Source organism: Neopsephotus bourkii, unplaced genomic scaffold (genome assembly GCF_033783945.1).
Source record: "Neopsephotus bourkii isolate Nb327-2 ecotype Australia unplaced genomic scaffold, CSIRO-AGI_Nbou_v1 NB_962, whole genome shotgun sequence".
NCBI classification, from domain to species: Eukaryota; Metazoa; Chordata; class Aves; order Psittaciformes; family Psittacidae; genus Neopsephotus; species Neopsephotus bourkii.
Window position 1 is genome coordinate 6,546,274 of NW_026901456.1, and position 24,318 is coordinate 6,570,591.

Sequence of the window (24,318 nt, forward strand, 5' to 3'; positions counted from 1 at the left end):
AACACATCTCCTACTGAGCGATGACCTCAGAAATGACAAGGTATTGCTGAGTGTGAGCAAGGGAGCCACTGGAGCGGAGGGAGGAAACCCACAGTGAGGAGTGGGAAAGGAGTAGGATCACTAAGGGCCTGGTGCTGAGCAGCAGACTGGGAGTTCCACCAGCACAGCTCCATGAAAAAGCAAGGCATTCAGAAGTGCCACGTGTTCTTGTAGTCAGTATGTGGCCAACCAAGAATTGGCACATTCTTCTGGAGAAATCTTCTCCTGCCCTCTACACAATAATTATTTCTTATCAACAACAGCCACCTCAAACATTTTAAAAATAGGAGATATGTGATTAATTATCAATAATTATTAATAATCAGAAACTGGTAAGGTTTAATCAGTGAGAAGTCTAACATTAAAGCACCCAGAAGTTTTTATCTGGAAGAACAACAGAAATGTAGCAAAAAGGTCTGGAATGTAAGAATCCTGCACCTCCAGTTTTTCATGCACAAAGAAAACAGAACAAGTGTTTGTTTGTTTTTCTATTTTATAAAGAAAACACACAAAAACCCTTAGGCCCAAGAGTTCACCTGCATTTCATATTCTTAAGTTTACAGTATAGAAGTCACATTGATGATGATAGTACTACCTGTCAGCAGAAACCCTCTCTTCACCAGTGCCAATAATATGCCTCTGCAGCCGGCAACTATGCTTTTTCACTGGTAACTGGTTCTGGTTGCAGTTACCAATAATGCACATACAGAACATTTAACGTCTGTACTAACACAGTTGTAATGTTACTAGCCTAGTGACCGTTCGTTACTCTTTAGATGCAATGCCAGCATCCACTAGATTTTTATAGTGTATAGTATTATGTATAAGCCTGTTCTTATTGTATATGATTTCATACAGCATCAGAGATGTTTGAAATCTGTTCTTGAATGTTGCATGACCTAGGTAGTATTCCATTGCAGCACCCATAACAATAATACTCAACATACTGCTATTAACCTGTTGCGCAGTGTTTTAACTTTTTTCCTTTTTTTTTTTTTAAACTCTTGTTATATGTAATAAAATACCAGTAAAGACAAAAAAATTGCCCCTATAATGAGGCACATTTTGGCATCTGTGCTAAATGCTGCTACATGGGCAGGCAAGTGCAAGTCAAAATATGAAAAGGAGAAAGTCATCATCTAATCACATTCATAACTTTTTCATAGAAAAATATAAATATATTCCCTGAAATGTAGGACAAAGAAGAGCCAGCATCCATCATGAGTTCTAGTGCTATTACCAAAAAAAAAAAAAAAAAAAAAAGAAAAAAAAGACCAAAAAAAAAAAAAGCGGGGCTGGCTTTTCCTTTTAAGGTTACGTTTCACAATCTACATCATCTAAACCTCTGTCATCATCATCGTCATCACAATCGTTGTATCGCACAGTCCGTCTACCTCCATTCCGAGTTCTTATCTTAGAGCGCCGATTAGCTCTTCTATATTTGGTGTAATCCACATCTTCAGAGTCATTTTCTTTGTTAGGTTTCCAGCGTTTCCTTCTCTGGGGTCTTCTGGAAGGCTTCACTGAGTTGGAACTAGTAATTTCTTTTCTAATACCTTCCAATTTCCTTTTGCTCTTTTTTGTTTCTGTGGCATCACTGTAGATACTGTTATCAGTTCCAGAATCTGAATCAGAAGAACAACTGACACTGGCTTTTGAAATCCCTGCAGTCCCAGGTGCTTCCACATTTTCTGATGCTGAGCTTTTTTTGTCTTTATTCCCCCCTGTTTCAGATTCTGATGATTCTTTTAAGTCATCCAATAATTTTGATCTTTTGAAGGAGGCTCCAGTCTTTTTACTTGATACTTCGATTTTTTTAGTTTCATGTTTAGCTAAGTCAGCATCTACCTCCTCTTCAGAACTGCCCCTACAATGGTTGTGGGCTGAAGCTGACTGATTAGAACTTCTCCAGTTTCTCCCATTTTCCATCTTGTGGTTTATGGAATTGCCCTCTAAAGAGTCAAATTCAAGATGTTTAAGAGCTACAGCACAGACAATTTTGCATGCCTTCTTGCAGTTATCATTCTGGTGCCGAGTTACTTTTATCTCTGCTTCAGATTCTGTTTTTTCTTTCTCAGACTCACTAATGTATTTTCTTTTAGGAGCAGATGATTCAGGGCAGGAAAGTTTTTTTCTGCCAGAAAGCTGTTCTTTTTCATTTTCAGACTTTAAGCAGCCATCTACCTCTGAGCTGCTGATCACCTTCTTTCTGGATGCTGTAGACACACTGCCATGAAGCTGCACTCTATTCTTTTTTACTGTGCAAACACTTTCTGAGCTTGATAATTCCTCCTTTGTATCACTCATTATCTTAATCTTATTAGCTGCCAAAGTGGCACATCTGCGTGGATTCTTCTTCTCATTAGACAGCTTTATGTGCTTCTTGTAGTTAATGATACATGTCCTGCTCCTGAGCACTTTTGCACTTTGTCCGGTCTCCTCAGATACTGATTCTGCAAAATAAAGATTTAAAAGTTTTTAGTAATTTGCATTCCTGAAATAATTTGTTTACTAAGCACAACACTACCATCTCTTATAAAATAAACAAAACCTTTTTCTTCTTTACTTCAGCTGTTACATGCAATCTGCCTTAAGTCTTTACTAAAAATACAGTCAGCTGGTTACAGGCTGACTGTATTTTTAACTTATTCTTAACTCTCAGGATTACTCTTTTACTTTGAGTTAATGAAATGGCTTCAAAGTAACATTCTTTAGCATTCAATCTAGTAATTACCTTAGAAATTTCAAATTACCTAACTCTGCAAACAAATGCTGTTATATTACTAATACTTTTGTCATTTAAAGCGATCATTTTCTTCCTAGAATGAACTTTTAAAATTAATTATTGCAAATTTTAAGCCTTCTTATTCTAAAAAAAGAGATTATAATATTTTATGTAGACACAAGCTCTGGATGGATTTCACAGTTGTTTCACATACACAGAGAACATTTAAACCCTTCAAGTTCCTTGGTGACTTGCATTCCAGAAAGGCAATTTGGAAAGGTGGAAAAGACTGCCCAGCATTAATACCAAGTACTAACTTAATTCCCTTTGGCTATCTGAAGAAAAGAATGCTTAAAACTTAAAGAAAACATCTGGAACTATTCCAAGAAAGGCAGTTAAATAACCCAAACCAAAACAAGGAGTAAGAATGCACACAACACTTTTAGCCAGGTTTTCACAGACAGTTGCAAAACACAGATGTGTGTTTTGATTAAAAAAACTCCTGTATCATAATAAAGACATTATGTGTATTTTCAAAATTTCAGGATCTGTAAGATTAAATGCAATACTATATGATAAAGGAGTCCAGCTTTCCTGCAACACGCTACTAGAATATTAAGTCTATACTTTGTATACAGACTCTTAAAATAGGTGCAAATTTGTGTAAAACTCATCTTTTTGTTTTTAATTAAAGATTTAATTACAACTTAATAGAATTATGCAATGAACATCCTAAACTGAATTATCCAAAAGTACAAACAAACTGCATAGGCACGAAAACGGAGGACTGAACAAACTCCACCACCCACAAAAACTGGGAGAGCATTTAGAAGAAAGGCAGTAAGATATGAAGGCATTGTTCATTAAGTTTACCATTGTGACAAGCTTCCCTAGAGTTCATGCCATCAAACTCTAAACCCAGAAGTCCCTGCTTTGGCTCTGGGTAGGCATATCCAGCCATACCTCCAGTGAAGTAATCTGCACAGTGTACTACTGTCCACAAAGTTATTTCCCATCCCCTACTAGCAGGCTACACAACTTTTTAAATCTATACAGAAGCATGCTATATGCTATATATCTGTAATATATATTACATAAAATAGAATATACACCACAGTACTATATATGCTATGATTTATATAGTAGAACATACTATATTTTACATGTAGTGCATATATATTATATGTATAAAAAATAACCAAGGCAAAGTTCCCAGATAAAATGCTTACCTGGTTAATTGTGTAGTAGATATGTAGTTATATAGAGTATATATTTACTTGAAAATGAATGTTATGTAAACACATACACATTAATGTATGTGTCTCTATGCATATATTTATATAGAAGCATGCACATACTCCAGCAGTACTTAATGATAAAAGCCAGGTGTTGCATTTATTGACTGCTGAAGAGAAAAATAAGCCATAAAGGGCATCTGGTAATTTAACAATAATTATGTGACCACATAATGGTTGTATAATTTGGTAATATCCCAAATTAGCTTAAAGATTAAGAAACTGAAATGGAAAATAACGACAAGGGGGAATAGCTTTAAACTGAAAAAAGGGAGACTGAAATCAGGTATTAGGAAAAAGTCCTTCATTATGAGGGTGGTGAGGCACTGGCACAGGTTGCCCAGAGAAGTTGTGGCTGACCCATCCCTGGCAGTGTTCAAGGCCTGGTTGGACAGGCCTTTGAGCAACCTATTCTAGTGAAGGTGTTTCTGCCCGTGGCAGGGGGACCGGAACTAGATGCTCTTTAAGGTACATTCCAACACAAGCCATTCTGTTATTCTACGATAACTACTGTCCAAAGTTAGCTATCATTTCATTTCAACAAAACATCAGGGGGAGTAACTCACAATATAAAGGAAACAAAATGCCTGAAAGTTACTTGCCTTTAAGGAACACTGTATAGGACAATGGTATATTCCCCTTTCATGTGAAAGAAGTCTCAGACTTGGCCCCATGTCTTTAGCCATCCTGGTTCCAGACATACTGGAAATTTACTATTACAGTTTTTTTACCAAGTTAACAGTATACTGAGCCCTCTTGGCAGGTGACTTTGCAATAAGACCCAAACGATGCAAGTATTCACTACTGTATTTCTTCCTTAGTGACTTTTAAAGGATATTTCATGGCCTTGTAGAAATGTACTGATACTTGAGCTTTCTCCACAGTTAAGAGTTTCCTTTATATGGGGTCTCTTCATTTGAATTAAGTATTTTAAAAGGGCACCAGCTTAAAAATTTTGGTAAAACAGAAAAATGACATTCTGCTGTTCACAGGAGTTTTCACATAATGAAGCACATTCAAGTAAAATTTTCAATTCTAGAAATCTATTAAGATTTTCCTCAGTTTTCCTGAGTTTTAGAAAGTGACTACGGCAACATAGCTCTGACAAGTCTAGAGCTCAATAGCCAGTTACAGGAATCCTCAAAACAAGGAACAGGCCAAAGAAGGAGAAGGTACTGCTCCTTTTGAGATTTTCTGCTACCTTGAGCTGAATGCCATAGAACTCATTCACAGCACCTTTAGAATATTGCTTAGTTTCATGCCAACAACCTGAAAGCCAGCGTTTCTCAAATTTAACTGTCACAACACACACATACACACAGAGAGCAATCTTACTTCAGGACAGATACACTACATAGCTAAGCAAATGCAAGTTAAGTATGGAAAGAATGATCATGATTTAATGACAAGGTTTGCATGGAGAAAGATATTGCCTGAAATGTGGAAGAATGGCCAGCACAAGAACTCTAAATACTACACAGCTACACCAAAGAGTTAATAGTTTTCTCTCTGTACTGCATTTGGTAACCTCCCAGTTCCAAACATGTCAAGACTTCTAGACACTCTTGTCAACATCATACCTTACAGTTCTCCTTCCCACATAAATAGTTATTTTAAAACAAGGAACACTATTACACTTTGTGTAGTCCAAATCCTCCCAGTCACTATCCAGTCATTAATTTTGTTATCCCCTTCATCTAGCGAATATAAAGAGTTAGATCTATTAACTTAAAAAATTTTACCTTCTCTAATTATTTTTGTTTTTCCTTTTCTCTTCCTTTTTCTTGGTTTTAAAGAAGTTTCACAATAATTACTATTTTTGGAATCTGTCTCAGATTCTGTACCAGAAACATGATTGAAGCTGGCACAAGCTCCAGATTTTGAACTCCTTGCAATTTTACTTGGCACAAAGCTCTCAGAGACAGAACTTCTCCTGTCCAATCTGTCTTCTGTTTCAGATTCTGCTGTGTCCTCTAAGTCACTCAAGACTTTTGCTTTTTTTAAAGGAGTAATAAACCGCAAACCAGTTGCTGTTCTGTCATTCCATCTATTCAATTCAGAATCCACTTCATCCTCAGAGTTGCTCACTGCAGGCTTATTATGTGCAGATGTTGACTGGTCAGAAACTTTCTGACTGTTATCGTCCTCTGAATTATGGCTTTTGGAGTCACCCTCCGAAGAGTCTAGGGTGGGACTTTTCCTTCTGGGAGATACAGAATGGACTGTCCCACGTAACTGTTTATGACCATTGCTCTGCCAGTTTTTCTGCTTCATTTGTACATCTGTCTCAGAATCTGAAGTTCCATTATCAGATTCACTAACAAATCTTCTTCGTGGAACTGATGAACCAGGTTGAGAAAGGCTTTTCTTCTTAGTAAGCTGCTCTTCTATTTCTTTTTCACTTTCAGACTTTAGGCCTACATCATCCTCAGACCCCTCCAGTAACATTCGCCTGGCTGCAGCTGAGGCGTTTCGGTGAGGCAGTTTTCTGTTTTTGCACCCTATGCCAATACTTTCTGAGCTTGAAACCTCTTCCTCCACATCACTCATTAGCCTTAACTTATTAGCAGCCACAGCAGCACTTCTGCGTGGAGTTTTTCTGTGTCTACCAGTACTGTTACTGAGTGACTTGAATGTCACCACTGAAGTATTTTCAGAGTCACTTCCATATAACCTTTTTCTGACAGTTTTCCTTGTATTCCCATTTTCCTGAAGAGGTGCTCCTGTAAAGAAAAGGAGATATTAATCATAAATATAAAAATAGCAGCTTCTTAAGTCTTGTCAAATCTGGAACAGGTACAGCCCACACATGACAAATGCGAAACACTCCTGGTGAGTTATATGCTTTTGTTGTCTGCCACAAAAAATTACTTAGCTATGTCATAAATTTCAGATTCATTCTAGTTTATTGACAATTAGAACTTCTTTATGAATTACTGCTTTCACTTAAGATACAGACTGTTGTGAGACATTCCCTTTCACCAGGCTCTTACTTTCTACTCTCCTCCCCTAAGTACTAATAAAAATGTATCTTTTTAAAAGCTGAGTGTAGTATTTCGAGAGTTTCAGAACTACCAACAATCAAATAGTATCTGACATAAACAACAATTAAAAAAAAATCCTAATTACACTTAGTTACATACATCTACACTCCTGTGTCACTTGCCATTCATGAGAAAGCTACTCAGCTCTTACCTGTTTGCTTTCTCTGAGCAGCTCGATTTCTAGTTATTCTGCGATTGCTGTTCTTTCTTCTACATACACCATTGTGTAGAGGAGGTGACACAAGAGCTGTAGAGCTGTCTTTGCTGTCTTCTGAGCTACTTGTAGAAGATGAAGAGGAAGTAGATGAAGAAGCCAAAGAACCTTCTATTTCACTTTCTGTTACAAATAAAATAAATCAATTAGAATTCTATACATATGCTTAGCTTCCAGTTAAGAGCAACATTTTGCTGACCCAGGAAATCTTTAAAATTGCCTCATGATATTAGCTTAAGATACACTACTGGGCCTTAATGTCTTACATGTATGCAACTGATAGCTCTACAAAATCTACCACTCCATACTGATACAGTGTTCAGTGATAGGAGGCTTCTTTTACCTGTATCTAAGTCTGGAGTAAAGTAACTCAGCTGTTTCCAAATAACATATTTGAGAAAAGCATGTTAAAAAGCAACAAAGAGATCTGACAGATCACAGGACTAACGTTTCTTGCTGATTTTTTGTCAAGCTGAGGTGTAGGGGCAGAAGGAAAAGACAGGCAAGCTTTTATGTCTTGTGGAACTTAGGTCATTTGCTAACTTTGGATGGCAATTCTTATGTAACACACATGGGTGAATAACCTGTATTTCATATAGGACCATTTATCAAACACACCACACCTTCCTCTACATCAATTCACTACAACCACCTTCCTAGAAGAGCTGCTTGAAATTAAGGAATTTTATTATTCTAATTGATGAAACTTAAAAGCATCAAGTAACCATGTGGTTAGCAGATGAACTTTGTCTTATCTTACTCAATTCAACTTTGCTGTGAATCCCCATATAAAAGATGATAACAAACCAAATAAAAAACCCCACCAAAAAACTGAAACCAAACACAACCACCCACTTGACTGCAAAATGGATATACAACCAAGACAGCTCTGCCTCCAAGAAGCAAATTATCCTACCAACAGATTTCCAATTAGGTGCAAGCTTTTCCATTAACAGAAGTTATATAAGCTTACTGCATTCTATGGGTTTTTAAAGCAGAAATTTCTATGTTTAGTACACAGATCTTTTTATAACATTTAATAACACAGTAAGTGTCCACAATTCATGAAAATACACAAAATTCTGTATTACCCAGAAAACACTGCACAGGAACCTTGTCTAAAAAAATTTCATGTTACAAATGCAAATCTCACAACAATTTAGAATGCAATTGCAAATTATGGAAATTATAAAGGAAAGGACACATTTGTAGACAATTCATTGGTAAGACCAAGATGAAAAACCTCATCTGAAACAGATGCCGTTTCTGACCTGATGATAATGCAGAACAATTTGTTAGTGTTGTGGATCTAGCTTTTCCATTCCTTTCAAAGGATGTCAGGCATGCAGAATCAGAGGATTCACCAGAAGAACTATGGTTGTAATTGCCAGCATTTGATTTATGGCTTGCAACACAGGCAGCTCTGCTTGAGGTAGGTTGAGTAGAAGAATCTTCCTGCTCAGATTCAATTTTTGCCTGAGACTTTAATGGTTTCTGCTTCAGATTTCTGATGAAAGAGAAAAGAAATAAAAGTAACATGAGTTGTTAAACTATGAGAAATAATGACAATTACATACTTTAACAATACTTCTCTCTGAAAGCTTAACTAACTGTATGCCATGTAATTTTAGATTTATGGAAAACTAGTTACATTTGTGAGCCAACATGATGTTTGACAATTTTAACTTTGACAAGTATATGCTTCAAGTACTTAAAATAATAGTCTAGACTCCTTGTGCTGTTATGTGAGAGAAGACATTCATTCTCTGCTCTGAGAAACAAAGGAACTAATAATGCCTTCTAGACAGCAATATCCTTTTATTGTTTATCAGGAAATCGTAACAGCAGCCTCAATTTCTCTTGAATTCCCAGTCTCTTGTTAATTGCACAAAAACCTCAAACTAAGTGCTATGCATACAAAGATTATTCCAAAGCAAACTGAGTTTCAAGACACAAAGAAGGTGTATCTTTAGAGAAAATCTACCTTCTAAAATAGTGTTTGTAGAGAAACTCACTGATTCGATTCTTCCTTACTGTATGTGTTAAAAGTGGAACATGCAATTCTGGAAAATCACTTGTTTTCACATTCAGAAGTACTACTTTGTCAATTGCTCCCTTACAGTCACAGGTTTTCATATATTCATCGAAGTTCACAATTTGTATATGCTCCAAGCACTCTCACAAATAGTCCCACACCTCAGCCCTACTAAGCACCACTGACTTGTAAACAAGTTATATACAAATCCTCAGATAAGAACAGAAGGGTTGTTTCAAAGGAAAATTTCTTTCTATCCTGATGTGTGTGTTTATTCCTCTGGAAAGAAGCGGGAACTCCAGGAAAACTTAAAGCTCATTGCTGGGTATGCCTGTAGAATAACCCAACATGTATGGGTGCATTTGAAAATGTACAAGAAATCCGCTGAAATTTTAAGATGAGAAAGCCAAACATGGAAAAGAAATGGGGTTTTTTTTGTTAGGTTTTTTTTTTCCTTCTCCCTTAAAACTCTGATTTCTATCCTTCCACTGTCAGAGACAAAAGGCTGGGCAGTAGCAGAAAGGTATAACCAGAGTTTCAACAGTTAAGCTTTTTTTTTTTTTTGGCTTATTTAGCTTTCATCTCATATGCAAATTAAGAATGCAGAATTAATAATGTCAACCAGTTTGTGTCAAAAGGTTGTTTTCCTTCAAAAAAGGAAAGACATTATTTACCTACCCAAAGAATGCTACAATAAGTACAAAATTCTATGAATTCCATAGAACTTTCTCCTGTGCGTGATAAAACAGAGTGCATGCACCTTTGCAATCTTTGAAACATATACAGCAAGTAAATCTTTGTTTCCTACTTCATTATTTCAGTCAAATTAAATATTGATTTCCTGACTGAAATATTAAAAAAATAAAGTGAAATTAAAATGCCAACACAGAAAAACCCCCAAATGCAAGAAACCCAATCTTTTTCTACTCTTCAGTCCCTTCGCTCTTTCACAGTTCTTTCTAAACTACAAAAAGTATACCACTGCAAGGGGAGTTATAAAAAGTCTCACTTTTTGAGCTAACCATTTAATAAACCATTATTATTTTCTTCATAGACTAAATATGTCAGTATGAATATTAATCAGCTGTGATGTATCTCTACATCTTCATAATCTGGTTACCTGAGCATCTTGGTAGGTTGCTGCACTGAGCTTTGATTATGCAATCGTCTAGTATACCTCTGGTTTCTTCGTAGCTTTTCATTCTGTTTCTGACCATTTCTGAAATCTGAAACAATTCTTCTTATTTTCTCTTCAAATAGTGCTGACAACCTCAAGGTCATGCTATAAATCTAGATAAGAAAGTGGCTTATATTAAAACTAGAACCTTTCATAAAAAAAAATACTTCCAAAATTAAAAACCATACAGAAAGGAAACAGAGAAAACATGGCACATAATCTCATGTAATGCTAGATAAAGAAGTGAACATACCTAATAGTTAATCATACTTCTCCCACCATTTATTCAGCCAGCAGCTTTATCAAAAATACTGATACACAAACTAATTCCAAAATAATTTCATTAAGACAGGCATAGCCCCTCCCCAATATTAACAGCTACCTTTGACTTTTTGTTTGGAGTATAAGATTTTGCATTACTAAATATTAGCCTTATATCTTTGCACAGTTCCATTGGAGTGTCATAATTTCCAGCTTCCAGAGTTTCTTTCACTGTACCAAAGTCCATTGGAGTGTCTATAATATGTCTGTAATCCTAGGAAAAACATACGAAAAAAAAAAGATTCAAGAAGGTACAACAGAAAAATAACACTTTCAAATTTTATTTCTATAATTTCAGGGTAATTAAAATGACCACAGATTATCTTAAACATCAGCTTCTGTTTTCAGAAGCAACCCTTTTGCTGACTAGCTGTTTAAAGTCTCAACTACATTAGCTCATATAAACTCTTGCTCATTTACAAGGCAATCTTCAGAATTCCCGGAAGTTCATGAATTGATACAATGTCACAAGCTTGCACATGCTGATGTCCAGTTTCAATTCTCCTGAGTTTCCTCAATAAAAACTACTCAGTAACAGTAACACCCAAGTCAGTGTTTATATCGTTAATCAAAATGAGAAATCAGACTGCTATAAATTGTCATGTAATCCTCTCCTTGGTGCATTTTACTATAAGAAAAACTGATCTGGTTTAAAAAACAAAACAAAAAACCCCAAACCAACAAAACAAAAAACCCAAAGCAAATCAAAACACCCTTCTCTTCTGTTAATGCGTTTTAGAGATCCTCAAGATGTTTTTAAAACCTGAAGACCGAAACTCAAGATGTGAAGTCCACAGAAGAACAGCTGCATGCTTGTTAAGTTTTTTCTTTGAAAGTCTTTTGGGTTTTTAGACAATAAGGCACCAAATTGTTAACAAGAACACTATGTAAACTAAGATAAAGAGAACGAATAAATCAAGTTCACAGCTCAGGCTCAGTAAACAGGTTTTGCAGGTAGTTCCTCGAGAAACTACTTTTAATTAAGAACATACAGATTAATCTAAAATCCTTTATTTCCCTGTAAGGGACAGTAAGAAAACAAGCAAAAAAATATCTGTAGACACCATCACTGCTCTACAATTGTTTTGTGTTCTGTGTTAGCATTTTGATGGATGTTCTCTTAATGCAGTAGAGTACACAGTTGCTATTTCTAAGCACAGAGCAGAGCATATTTCTTTCAGTGGTTTGGGACTAAAGCCATGAAGAGAACAAATAGCATCAAGAGCAATATGCAGATTTTATTATGGTACCAAATGTTAGAAGGAACGGCCCCCACCTCCAAAAAACCCCAATAAAACCCAAATAATATTTGTATCTTACAAGGTTAATAAGAACAACTTACAGGATACTGATCCAAATCAACTGGCTGTCTGAAAGGTTCAGAATCTTCACACTGGAAAATTAAATTCACAAGCTCCATACACTGCTTCTTCCAGCAGGTTTCATCATAGCCAGTTTTCATGCTTTTTCCTTTTTTAAAGCCCCGGCCCTTGAGAAAAAAATGTCAGAAGAAAACATTACTGAAATGTAGCAAGAAAAAGTAAACTTGATGATCTCTCTGGGATTATTTCTGTAGCAGAAAAACACATTTGCAATCATACTGGTTTATAACAAAAAAGGCATTACTAGCAGATTTTTTTTCCTAATATTAATAAACTCTGACAAATTACACAGTTTTATTTTACTGTCTTTCAAGGTATTGATTTTTAACAGTAAGTCACAAAAAATACACCTTTTGACACCAATTTATTATCAAAAGATTTGAGTAATATCCATCACTCAAAGTATCTTTTTCCAAGCATCTTTGCTGAACAATGCTTTTATTTCCGTATCATACAGGCAAGTGAAAACTGTTACACTAAACAGCACTGGTATCTAACTTGTAAGAAAGATTTTCCTATACAACCACACAGAACAAGTGTAGAAGCATTAGCACATCCAACACCTATTTAAGTAAACCTTGTACTTCTTTAACATCAGAAAAATCCTGTTCTATGAGTGTTTTAAACCCAAGCATCATTCCCACAGAATTTCAATACAGTCCCATTAACCAGTTTTTCCTGCCAGATGCAATTTAGGTAAATATAGTAAAGATTAGCCAACTCACTTTTCTTCTTCTGTATGATGTTCTTGGAAGACATTTTTCATCATCCTGCACAAAATAAAATCAATCATCTTAAAAATTTTGTATGAAAACACAGCTAATGGGTGCTCAAAGTGTCATGAAGTTTGATACTGTGGTAAAAATACATTTTTATTCTAATTTCTCCCAGTAAGACAGAAGGTGACCATATTAAAAAAATATAGCATTTGAAAGACTTGGAAATCAAGATCCTAGATATGACCACTGAAGATTCCCAACTCCAACTCTTATCCTTTATACAAAGGAAAAACCACTGCTAGAAACTGCAACGAGAAGATACACATCAGGTTTGGGCCTCAATGACTAAAGATTATCAGTAATTCAATTCTCTGGTAATAGATGTCATAAAACTTTGATTTTTGTTTGTCCTGAGTTTAGGAAACGACATCTTATGGTAAAGTTACTTTTGGTAAAAAAACCTTACAACATGGAAGTACTATGGCAATGCCGTAGTAGTGAGATAAAGAACTAAAATAACAGAATCATAGAATAGTTAGGGTTGGAAAGGACCTTAAGATCATCAAGTTCCAACCCCCCCTGCCATGGGCAGGGACACCTCGCTCTAAACCATACCACCCAAGGCCTCGTCCAATAAAATGACTCAGTATAATTTTTTCTATAACTTCTTCTCTACATATTAATCTGCAAGGGAGAGCAACTACTTTGCAATGTTACAAAGTCTTATTAGTAAATGCCAAATTAGAAGTCAAAATGTGAAAAAGACATCAGTTTGGGCAGCTTTGGATACACTATTAATAAGCATACAGAGCACTGCAGATAACATTCACTGTGTAACAATTCTGCATATTTACCTTTATGAAATTAAAGATAAATGCATGTTATTAAATTCTCAATGAGGCATGGAAATCTGATGCACAATTCACATTGTGGTATACAGAGAAACTGAGAGCCAAAGCATCACTGCAGTAGTTATACAACTTTTCAGCTTTTAGCATTTATAACTATATGAATGACAGGTTTTATTTTAGAAATAACCAGATGCGTATAATTAAAACCACAATGAAAATAGCTATTCACATATTCTCAAAATATTTATATCATGTTTCTGCACATTAAACATGCTTCAGAAATACAGTGCCACTCACAAAACACAGAATTACTTTAATTGATAGCACAGTCACAGTACAAAATACATATTTATTTTACTACTTAAAATTGACAATTTAAAATTACTTTAATAAACCATCTTCTCACATCATTCCCCACATTCATAATACAATCCACAGTTAACTATGTAAATGGATAAATACAAACATCTCTGTAAAAACAACTGAACAATTTTACCAAAAATATTTGAAGGCTAGTGGCATTTTCTTGCCACCACACATTACTGGAATTATCCACAAAGAAGCTTACCAGATCAGCATCAAGACAATCTTGTTCATCATCTGTTGTGCTACACAGTTCAAAAATGTTTGTACAGTTCTGATCACTGCAATGCAATTAAATCTCTGTTACTGGAGTAGCAAAAACACAGCAATCATTTCCTAGATTAAACCCAGCCACAATCAAAAGTTATACTTCTACTAGAAGACAGTAACTAAGAATTACATTAAAAACAAAACTCAAGATGACTATAATGTTACATCTGAAAAACTGCTATACTGTGCATTTCAGAAGTAGTGAGGGGAGGAGGGTGAAATCAGCATTACGGATTTGAAAGGGGCCTTCACGTCTGATCTACCTGCAGGAAGACTGCCTATGCTTCTTTCAAAATAATCCTCTCAACTGAACTGAGTCAAACAAGCTACCACAACAACTTCTACATGTGCTAGACAGCACAGAACTTAACTTTACAGGCTGAGCTACTTTCATGTCAAGCAACACTTCAATACTATAAATACTATAAATACCAGTGAATACTACTAAGGGAAAAAGTTAAAATGTCTCTCTGCTGAATGTTTAAACATTTTTCCAGTTAAGATAATACTCAGAATTATTCACTTGTCCTGCAGGGCACTGAAGAATAGCAGAAAACAAAAGAAACAGTATTCACAACAAAGTGATGTTAAGATATTCTCCCACTATTTCAGAGCACAAGTATTCATACAATAGATTAAAATGACACTTACTTGATAAACTTTAAGAGCTGGGTAGTGATCTTTTTTGCAGCTCTAGCAATAGCACTCCCAGGTTCATTGAAGGTCCTAGCATTGCTTTCAATATATCTGACTTCCCAAACCAATGCAGAGATTCTCCTTAAAATTAAGAAGTATTGCACCTTTAATACTAAGCTAAAAAGCTTTAAAACTGCGAAAAACTTTGCAATTTTCTGTCCAGTTTAAGATAGACATCTTCTGTTTTAAATCTCATTAGACCAGTAGAAAATGCTATGAACTGAAGTTATAACATTATAGAGCTAGCACTACTATGTTATTTCATTTATAACATTCATTTTTCCAGTTCCTTAAAATTGTGAAGCAGTGGTACCCCAAGTTTGCAGCTCTTTGCCTACAGAAATTCAAACTATTTCCCAAGACATTATTTCAGTCTTACGAAGGAGGAAAACAACTACTAATGACTCTTTGCTGTATTTATAGACAAACAATGTAAGTCCAGATGAAGAACACCCTTAAAGATTCTTTTAGAACTATATCCAGCACATTCAGCAAATCATAACTCCATCATCACTACACTTCAGTTTCTTCCCTCTTTCTCTGCCATGTTTATCATTTAAAAAGCTGCTGTTAATATTTAATGTGTTGTCTCTGTGTTTAAGTCTATTTCTGAAAGTAGTAAGTGCTTAAGATCTTAATCCTCTTTAAGTTCAAAGCAACTGAAGCACAGCACTTCAAAATCTGATTTAAGCCCTCAGCACTGACATAACTTAATAGTCTGTTTTACTAAAAACATTTACTGATTTACAAATTTCTCAAGAGGGTGTCAGTGTTCAGGTAACCCTGTCAGTGTGACTCTGGAAATAGTGCCAGTGTAGGCCAAAAATCAATTTCCTTAGGAACTAAAAAAATTATTCATTAATATTGAATACATTATTTATCAAAACTATTCATTAAAAATGAACACAACATTGCAGTTACACCAACCATCAGAGCCCTGCTACAAAGCACCAGTAATGCTGAATTAACGTACTGGACTACTGGTTTTCAGAATGTTCGTAGAAAGAACAATTGCTCTTACAAAAAAAGCTTAATCTTCCCACAACAGAAACTCAGGGCCACATTTGCCCTTGTTTCTACTGTTAGTACTGACCTGTAAAATCTGTTAGCCAGTCTTGTCCGGATGGTGTTCAGGTCTGTTGGATAAGCAATCACGGTACAGTACTTGGGATATGTACACAGGTCAACTGGAGCAGCAAAAGCTGCCGAAATGTCTGTTAAAAACCAGGGAGATTAATTTAGATATTTCAAGGCTTGCATGCATGTGACAATCAATCCAGGTGTTGAACTGCTTCTTGATAAAACCGACGATGTATAAAAATATAAAAATCTCAGTACAAACAGAAAGAACTGCACATAATGTATGAGCATTTCTTCTAGTACTTTGTCATAGAGAATTTTTAAAGGATGCCATGGATATTCTCGGGTGGATATTCTATTTATAAATGTAACATTAGGAGAAAACTACATAAAGTTTAGATGACATGCTTACCAAGAGTCATAAGCTGATCAATACCACTGATAATCCGCTCACATGCTTCATCACGAGATCTCATTCCCCACTCCCCTTCTTGTGGTTTGTATAGTAGCTTCTCCGCCTCTTCAAATGTCACGGAAACACTAGCTCCTAATTCTTCAGGCTGATCGACTGAAGAGTGATAGCAAACAGGAGAGGGTAAGGAGTGAGAGCACAAACCAAGATAAATTGTTAAGCACTTACACATATTAATTACTGACATGCTCAAAACTGACAAAAAAAAAATTGCCTTAAAGTGGAGTTTGAAGCCAAGACTAAAGGGAAAAGAAGTACACAAAAGGCATATAAAAGCAAAGATATCCCTTATTCACCTTTTCAGCAGTTCTGAATTTCCAGAAGTCCCTTTCCTCTCTATCTAAGCACTGGACTTAAAAGAGCTGTTAATACATTTTTTTGTTTTGTTTTGTTTTTTTTTTAATGCATAACCTAACCTTCACAGGATTTTATCTTAATGAGTTAATTTGTGCCCTGACCTTAACCACATGCAAGACAGGCAATATACTTTGTGACATTTGTCCTGGTATTAACAACAGTGATCATTTGGACATTTAATAAAATATTTGTTTTGAACACAGCAGGTTAATCATTTAAAGGCAGTAAGAACTAGTAATGTATCAAGGTGTAATGTATGGTTCTGTGGAAAGAGTTCACTTCCAAAGACTAATGCAATCTGGCCAATGCAGAATGACTGAGTAGATAATGTGTCATCCCTGGTTATCTTCCTTATTAACTCCATAGATTTTTTTTACTACATCTGCAGTCTCTGCACTTTCATTGGTTTTGAAAAGCTAAGTTCCTCATTTCATTTGAGCACTTGAAGAGGAACAAACATTTGAAGGTTCCTATCAGACACCGTGGGTAGGCAACAGCATTTCTTTGTACCGATTAGGACAACTGGAATTAGCAGATAAATTTTTTTCATTAGCAGATAAATCCAACAGTATAAAGCATGCAGGCTAACAGTAAGACCTTCCATTAGCATCTGAGAGTCTGTCCATTAAAAATGAAAGCAAGAAACAGGATAGAGTCCTTTTCAGTGTTATGATGACTGTAATCCATGAATATGTTACATACAAATTCTAAAATACGTTTCAGCTACAAATACTGTAGCAAGAAAAAAAAACAACACCAAAAACCAAAACCCAAAAAACTAAACCAACTAAAAAAAAAAAAAAAAAAAAAAAAAAAAACCAAATTTTAGTGGGGAATCTTCTAAGTTTATGAAAAGGACTATTTTTTCCTTCAGCTGAATAGGGTTAGTCTTAATAACCCCTGTTCAATATTACGCTGATGGAGGCCTAAGTATTTGTTATCCACTGAAATAGTATTAGAGATGAAGCAGTTTTCCAAGAAAAAAAAAAAAGGATAAAATACAAAAAGGTGCTAGGAAAAGCTGAAGGGACAGAGTTGACCCCCTTAAATGATCCTTCTAACTCATCATCAAGCTAAAACAAATTCTGCAACCAAACTTCCTGAAGACAACACTAAGAGAAAGCAGCGAGTAATGCTTCTACACTTACATAGGGTTGTGTCAAGAAGAACTCAACATGGTATCTGGCACTCCATTGCATAAGCGCTCAAGAGGGATTTTCTCCTGCAGGAGTAACAACTAAAGCAGAATGACAGACTAAAACAAACAAGACTGTCCTTCTCAAGCAGCACAAATATCTCTGCTTCGCGTTCTTTGCAGCACCCTGGTATATGTGTCACAGAAGACTTGTCACAACTCCTGGCATTTTATGTATATTTTCACAGTATGACCATATGGCCTAATCTAATCAAGTAAAAGGGTCACAGATCTGCACCCCCAGAAGGAGGGTTGCAGTACCTACAGTAGTACTGCTACTGACAGTTAATATATGCAACAGCCAGTTCATACCAATACTGGACTACTAAGCAGGCTGCTGAAAACTGAATTTCCAGGTCCATATGCACCAGCTTTTCCTCATCCTGACAGCACTGTCTGTGACAAGTTTGACACCTAATACTGTATCTTCATAATCATAAGACAAAACTCATGTTTACAAGATACAAAAGGTAAATTGTTACAATTGTAACAAGTTGTGACCTGCTAGTTAGTCCAACTTCAGTGCTATTCTTCTCCCATATATCTACCTTACTAAAGTGAATAAAAAAATGCTTTGAGAGAAGAGTGGCAATCATGAGGTACAATTTTAATTTGATCTACAAGTCATTCAGTTGAAGAAAGAAAGAAAATGCAAAGGAGAGCTAACCCCTGTTTTATACTATACTGTTAACATAATAATGCTTTCCAGAAACACCCAAAATCTCTCTGTAAGAAGCTTTACTTCCCTACAGCGCCATTTTCCATCAAAAATAAGGAGTTACAAATTGTCTTCAGGCAATTTTTGTTATTCCTCTAGCCTAGTGGCTGCTGTGGTCCTTATCCTTGACCTGTTCAGAGGATGTTTTTCTCAATTCTTTGACCTTGTCAACAAAAGACACACTAGCTTTTAGAGCTGTGTTTTGGGGTTGTTTTTGTGTGTGTGTGTGGTTTGGGGTTTTTTTGGGTGTATGTGTGTGCCCCCAGTTTTTGCATGGTAAAGTCACAGCTCCTCAGGTCGATCAAACCTTAAGCTCTTAACATAAAGTCGTAACTTACTAGATCAAAGAAAGAAGTTAAAATTTCTCTGATATAGTCAGTAAAGGATGACTTACACATTTAATACTATCCAGATTTAAATTATCATCTGTAAGATGTCTGTCATTACATTGCCAGCATAGCAATTTCAAGAAGCCTAGTTCTTCATGCTATCAAATGTTAAGTGGTTAAGAACACTACTCTTCACATTTCAATCTTTAGGAGCAAAAACTGATATAAACAGCAACTTAAACCATAGTTAGTACACAGTGCTCGCAAGAAATGAATACAATTTGTCCTGCTAGCAAAATAAATCCTCAGTTAAGCTCATACATAAGGCTTGTGAGCCTCTAGTAATATGACAGTCACTCAGTGACGTATGGGACGCATTAACCAGTTCACAATGAATAAGAAAAGATTCTGTGTGTCAGGAGGAGACAGACGTTGGTAATGAGAAAATCAAGTGTTTCAATTAAATCTGTGTGTGTGTGTGTGTGTAAAACCAAAACCCTGCTGATTATTTGTCTTCTAGGAATTAAACTGCAAAACGATTTCAATGTAACATTTTGGTTTAAGACTGTTTTGCAGAATTTGCCCTCGCAAGATATGACTGAAGCAGCCATCTAACACTCTGAAGATTAGACATGTGGCTCCTGAGAACATTCACATGTATACAATATACTCATATTTAAGAAATAAAAAAATACAGTGTAAGCCTTGCTGGTGTCTGGGAAACAAGCCAACTCCTAGCAAAGATTATTAAGAAAATTAGTATCTTTGACAGCTTATTCAGTAGCTACTCTCTCACCTCTTCACAAACTTTCCCTCCTCCACCCAGCTGGTACCAACAAGCACTGGAAAAGTGAGTTGAATAAGATAAGCCACGAATGCAATTGTTTCATTTACAGTTAAATTGGATTTGACCAGCAAACTTTATAAATTGCTGGGTTTAAACTACATGCAGGAAGGACTGGCTGACAGGAAATTATTTTATTCATTCTTTTTATGCATTCTTCCCCCACCCCCTTATACCATAAGGTATTACAAACCAGGTTTTTTGAAACTTAAGATGTATTTGAAACTTGACATTTGGAAGTAGCAGGTTTTACTGCATAAGATAGAGCTACACATTTAAACTATTTCCTTCAAAATTGCTCTGGAAGATGTAAAGGGGGAAAAAATAAAATAAATAGGTATACTCAAGGTATTTCAGCAAATCTTAAGCAAGACTGTCTTCAAGAACTTCCTTGCCTGAATGCACAAAACCACCCTGTTGACATTCTCTATAATCTAAAGGATAACTATTACCTCCTCAGTTCCACCTGTTAAGTAGATATGCACTGTATTTGGATGACTTAGCATAAAGAGTCACAAAAAAGATAGGAAGCACCTAAGGTCCACTACGTGCATGGAATGAAGGAACTAGAAAGAGGAAGAAACACATTAAACTGTTTTATTGAGTTTCTACCTACCATTATCAGGAACTGGTTCCATGTCCCATGGGCTAAGTTTTTCAATTTCACCGTTGTCCCATCTGATGGTCACCAAGTTGAGGAAAAAAAAAAAAAAGTTAAGGTTATCTTGACTCAGAAGTATTCCTCCAAGCAGATTTAAATCATAGTTATATTTAGGTATTAATACAAATATACTGTATAAATGTGCATATAAACAAAAACATTAGCTAGCAATCAGCTGTCACAGTGCAAAAAGGAAACATTCTTCATAATGAGTTCCAAATTAAGATTTGGCTGTATGTATTTTGATACAGAAATCAATTTTACAAAGGACATATAAAGAAAGTTAGAGAAAACAAATAAGCCATACACTTGCAAAAAATAACATCGTCAAGGGGATGATATAATGAAAGCACACAGGGGAAAGGATTTTTCTTTCTGCTAACCACAACAGTAGCTGTGCAAGTCTGTGGAATGTTTCAGAGAAAGAACAGTAAGTGATGTGCTTGGTATATTAATATTTCATAAGGCACATGAGATTATGACAAAGAAAAGATTAAACATAAAATGAAGAAACTGAAGTAACAACCAAGAGGAAGCAAAGGCAAATAGAACTGATATTGACAGTGCACTTATCTATTACTTATGAATATAATTTTGAGGTATCTCCAAATCCTACCACATTTGGGCAGATTTTTATATGTTTTTAACAACACAAAAAGTATCAATGAATTTTGGTATTTCAAAGCTATGAAATACCTGATTGAATCAGCTTAACACCCTGCTGGTCCAGCTAGACAAGTAATACGTCTTTGAAACTATTACTGAGAGATCCTATTTACAGAGACCATAATATCCTGGTACAAGTCAATTCTACTTTTACTTCAGCATTCGTGATTACTGTATCCCTCTAGGCACGTTTGTGAACACACTCCAACCTATTTCTATTAGTACATGTTTACTCTTGTTTAATACCTTTTTGACCCTGCTAACACTGTTTCCACAGCTTCCTGTGGAAAATTATGTCCAAAGTTAACTAGACCCAATGTTACCAAAAAAAAAAAAAGGGAAAAAAAAAAAAATAATAAAAGCCCATTACCCATTACCCCCTGTCCTGTCACTACAGTCCCTAATGAAAAGTCCCTCCCCAGCATCTTTGTAGGGCCCCTTCAGATACTGGAAGGCTGCTATAAGGTCTCCACACAGCCTTCTCTTCTCCAGGCTGAACAGCCCCAACTTTCTCAGCCTGTCTTCATACGGGAGGTGCTCCAGTCCCCTGATCACTTTCATGGCCCTCCTCTGGACTTGTTCCAACAGTTCCATGTTCTTTTTACGTTGAGGACACCAGAACTGCACACAACACAGTCTGAGCAGAGTAGAGGGGCAGGGTCACCTCCTTCGACCTGCTGGTCATGGTACTTTTGATGCAGCCCAGGATAAGGTTGGCTCTCTGGGCTGTGAGCACACACTGAAGCTGGCTCACATTCAGTTTCTCATCAGGCAACACCCCCAAGTCCTTCTCTCCAGGGCTGCTCTGAATTTCTTCTCTGCCCAGCCTGTAGCTGTGCCTGGGATTGCTTCAACTCAGGTGCAGGACCTTGCACTTGGCATGGTTTAACTTCATAAGGCTGGCATCAGCCCACCTAACAAGCGTATCGAATATATGCTGTCTACTGTCCACTTTATTAATACACTTACCAACACAGTCACAGAAGTTCAAAAGGGGGAGAGGCAGAACTCCCCTGTACAGATGCAGTGCCGGCTCTTCCCTACAGCAGGGTTCATCCTTATGCTCAATAGCATTAGTTTTTTATTATAGGCACATATCAGAAACTGAAGTCAAATAGATCAGTTTACAGCTCACTAATTTTCCTCCAGAACCTTCTCTGTTGGCAAGAGTTACAATAGCAATCTGACAGTCCTCTAGTACAGGGTCCAACTGTACGACAGTTTGCGACTCTGCCAGGAGTTTCATATCAGAGTTCTTCAAATGCCTGGTTGAGTGCCATCTACTTCTTATGACTTAATAAACTTAGGTATTTGATCTAATACCTCCTGTGTATTTATTTCAAACAAACTGAAAATTGAGATGATCATCTTATAATATTTTATTACTAAAACTCTGCTCAGGCAAGAGCACCTCTTAATTATATTGGATTACCCATTTACTCTAGGAAAAAAAAAATTAAAAAGATAAAAAAAAAAAAAAAAAAAATCAGTCCAGCCACATTCAGCCTGCTTTGACATTTATGGACTAACAGAGTTCTGAAGGTTCGTCTGTTTGGTTCTCCTCTCCAGTTAATGTATGTACAATACTTCAAAAGTTGTTAGTATTCGTAAACATACATACTCGTTAATAATATTGTATGAAAGATTTTGACAGTACATTTTAGTACAGCATAAGACCCATTTAGTTTCTCTGAAGCTCCATTCATCCACACAACTTAAGTAACAGTAACACAACTTGAGGATATATAAAACTGCTTCTACTGCACAAATGCCTACTTTTGTCTGGCCAATAATAAGACATTCCATTCATACATCTTCTATTTATTTATTACCTATACAACAGTGGTGTTGATAATTCGAGATGACTCCCAAGCATGACAACCTGGTTACTGATAAGACTTTTAAGCTACATGGCAATTACTCCCCTTCGTTTTTTTCAAATGTGGTTTTCCCACAGTCTCGATCACTGAGTTTCGAAGCCAGCTTTCAAAGATTGTTTCTGGTATAATGTAAAAGCACTTCTATTCCAATAAAGCTCTTTGTCTCAGAAGTGGCAAAGAACAATTGCAGATGGTCAAACTCAGCTGGATTAGCAGAATTCTGCCATCTAAAGCAGCACAGTAACTCAGATGCTGATTTAAGAAAACCAGCCAGCACATTGCAGTTTTACCAAGAAAGTCTCAACCATTTGTGCTTTTTCCCATTTAAATAAACATAAAACTTGTTTTTAAAAATTTGTGTTTAAAAATATCTTCATATGCAATGTATACAGTATATGAATGCAAATTATGAAGCTACTGCTGCTGAACCACATGCAGATTCTTGGGTAGACAAGACATTAGATTTTTTAACAAAGTCCTGTACTTAAAAGAAGAGTAAAGCACCCAGCCAAGTTGTGAAACCTAACTATACCTGCAAAACACTTAAAATATTTTCATTTACGTATTTTAGGAATCTTCTCTAGAGGAGCTGTTTGTGAGTCAAGGTAGAACAAAGTCACATTCTTTACAAAAGCAGCACAAATCTTTAAAAGAGCTCTCTTTTGAAAGTGGTCTTTAAAGAGAACTGCATTCCTTACCTATTCAATTATTAAGCTAACTTCAAAGCAATTCTAGACTTTACCCTGGTAAAGGGTAGTGTATTAAAATACTGAAACACCCTTTAGAGTTCACAGAAGAAAAGAATCTAAGAAATTGACTACAGGTTCTTTTTCATAACTGGAATCTTGATTTTTAATTGACCAAGAAAACAACTAATAACCCCATCTAAACTTACTCTGAAGAAACAACTGTGGTAACATAGCAAAACATATGAAAGGTATAATATCCAGAAGGTAACATATTCCGTATGGTTTGAGCTACTTAG

The 24,318-nt window shown here is 36.0% G+C and overlaps 1 protein-coding gene across 1 annotated transcript in view; it reads right to left on the reverse strand.

Moving 5' to 3' along the window:
- Positions 1–514: 514 nt before the first annotated feature.
- Positions 515–24,318, reverse strand: part of BRWD1 (bromodomain and WD repeat domain containing 1) — a 54,908-nt gene continuing 31,104 nt past the window's right edge. The window contains exons 29-41 of the mRNA XM_061359219.1: positions 20,743–20,804; positions 16,624–16,779; positions 16,225–16,345; positions 15,087–15,212; positions 14,371–14,446; positions 12,958–13,002; positions 12,193–12,339; positions 10,912–11,064; positions 10,473–10,642; positions 8,589–8,824; positions 7,255–7,440; positions 5,802–6,782; positions 515–2,492 (exon numbers count right to left, since the gene is read on the reverse strand). Coding sequence (XP_061215203.1) covers positions 1,354–2,492; positions 5,802–6,782; positions 7,255–7,440; positions 8,589–8,824; positions 10,473–10,642; positions 10,912–11,064; positions 12,193–12,339; positions 12,958–13,002; positions 14,371–14,446; positions 15,087–15,212; positions 16,225–16,345; positions 16,624–16,779; positions 20,743–20,804 — 3,598 coding nt within the window. The 3' untranslated portion in view covers positions 515–1,353. The remainder of the gene's footprint in view (positions 2,493–5,801; positions 6,783–7,254; positions 7,441–8,588; positions 8,825–10,472; positions 10,643–10,911; positions 11,065–12,192; positions 12,340–12,957; positions 13,003–14,370; positions 14,447–15,086; positions 15,213–16,224; positions 16,346–16,623; positions 16,780–20,742; positions 20,805–24,318) is intronic.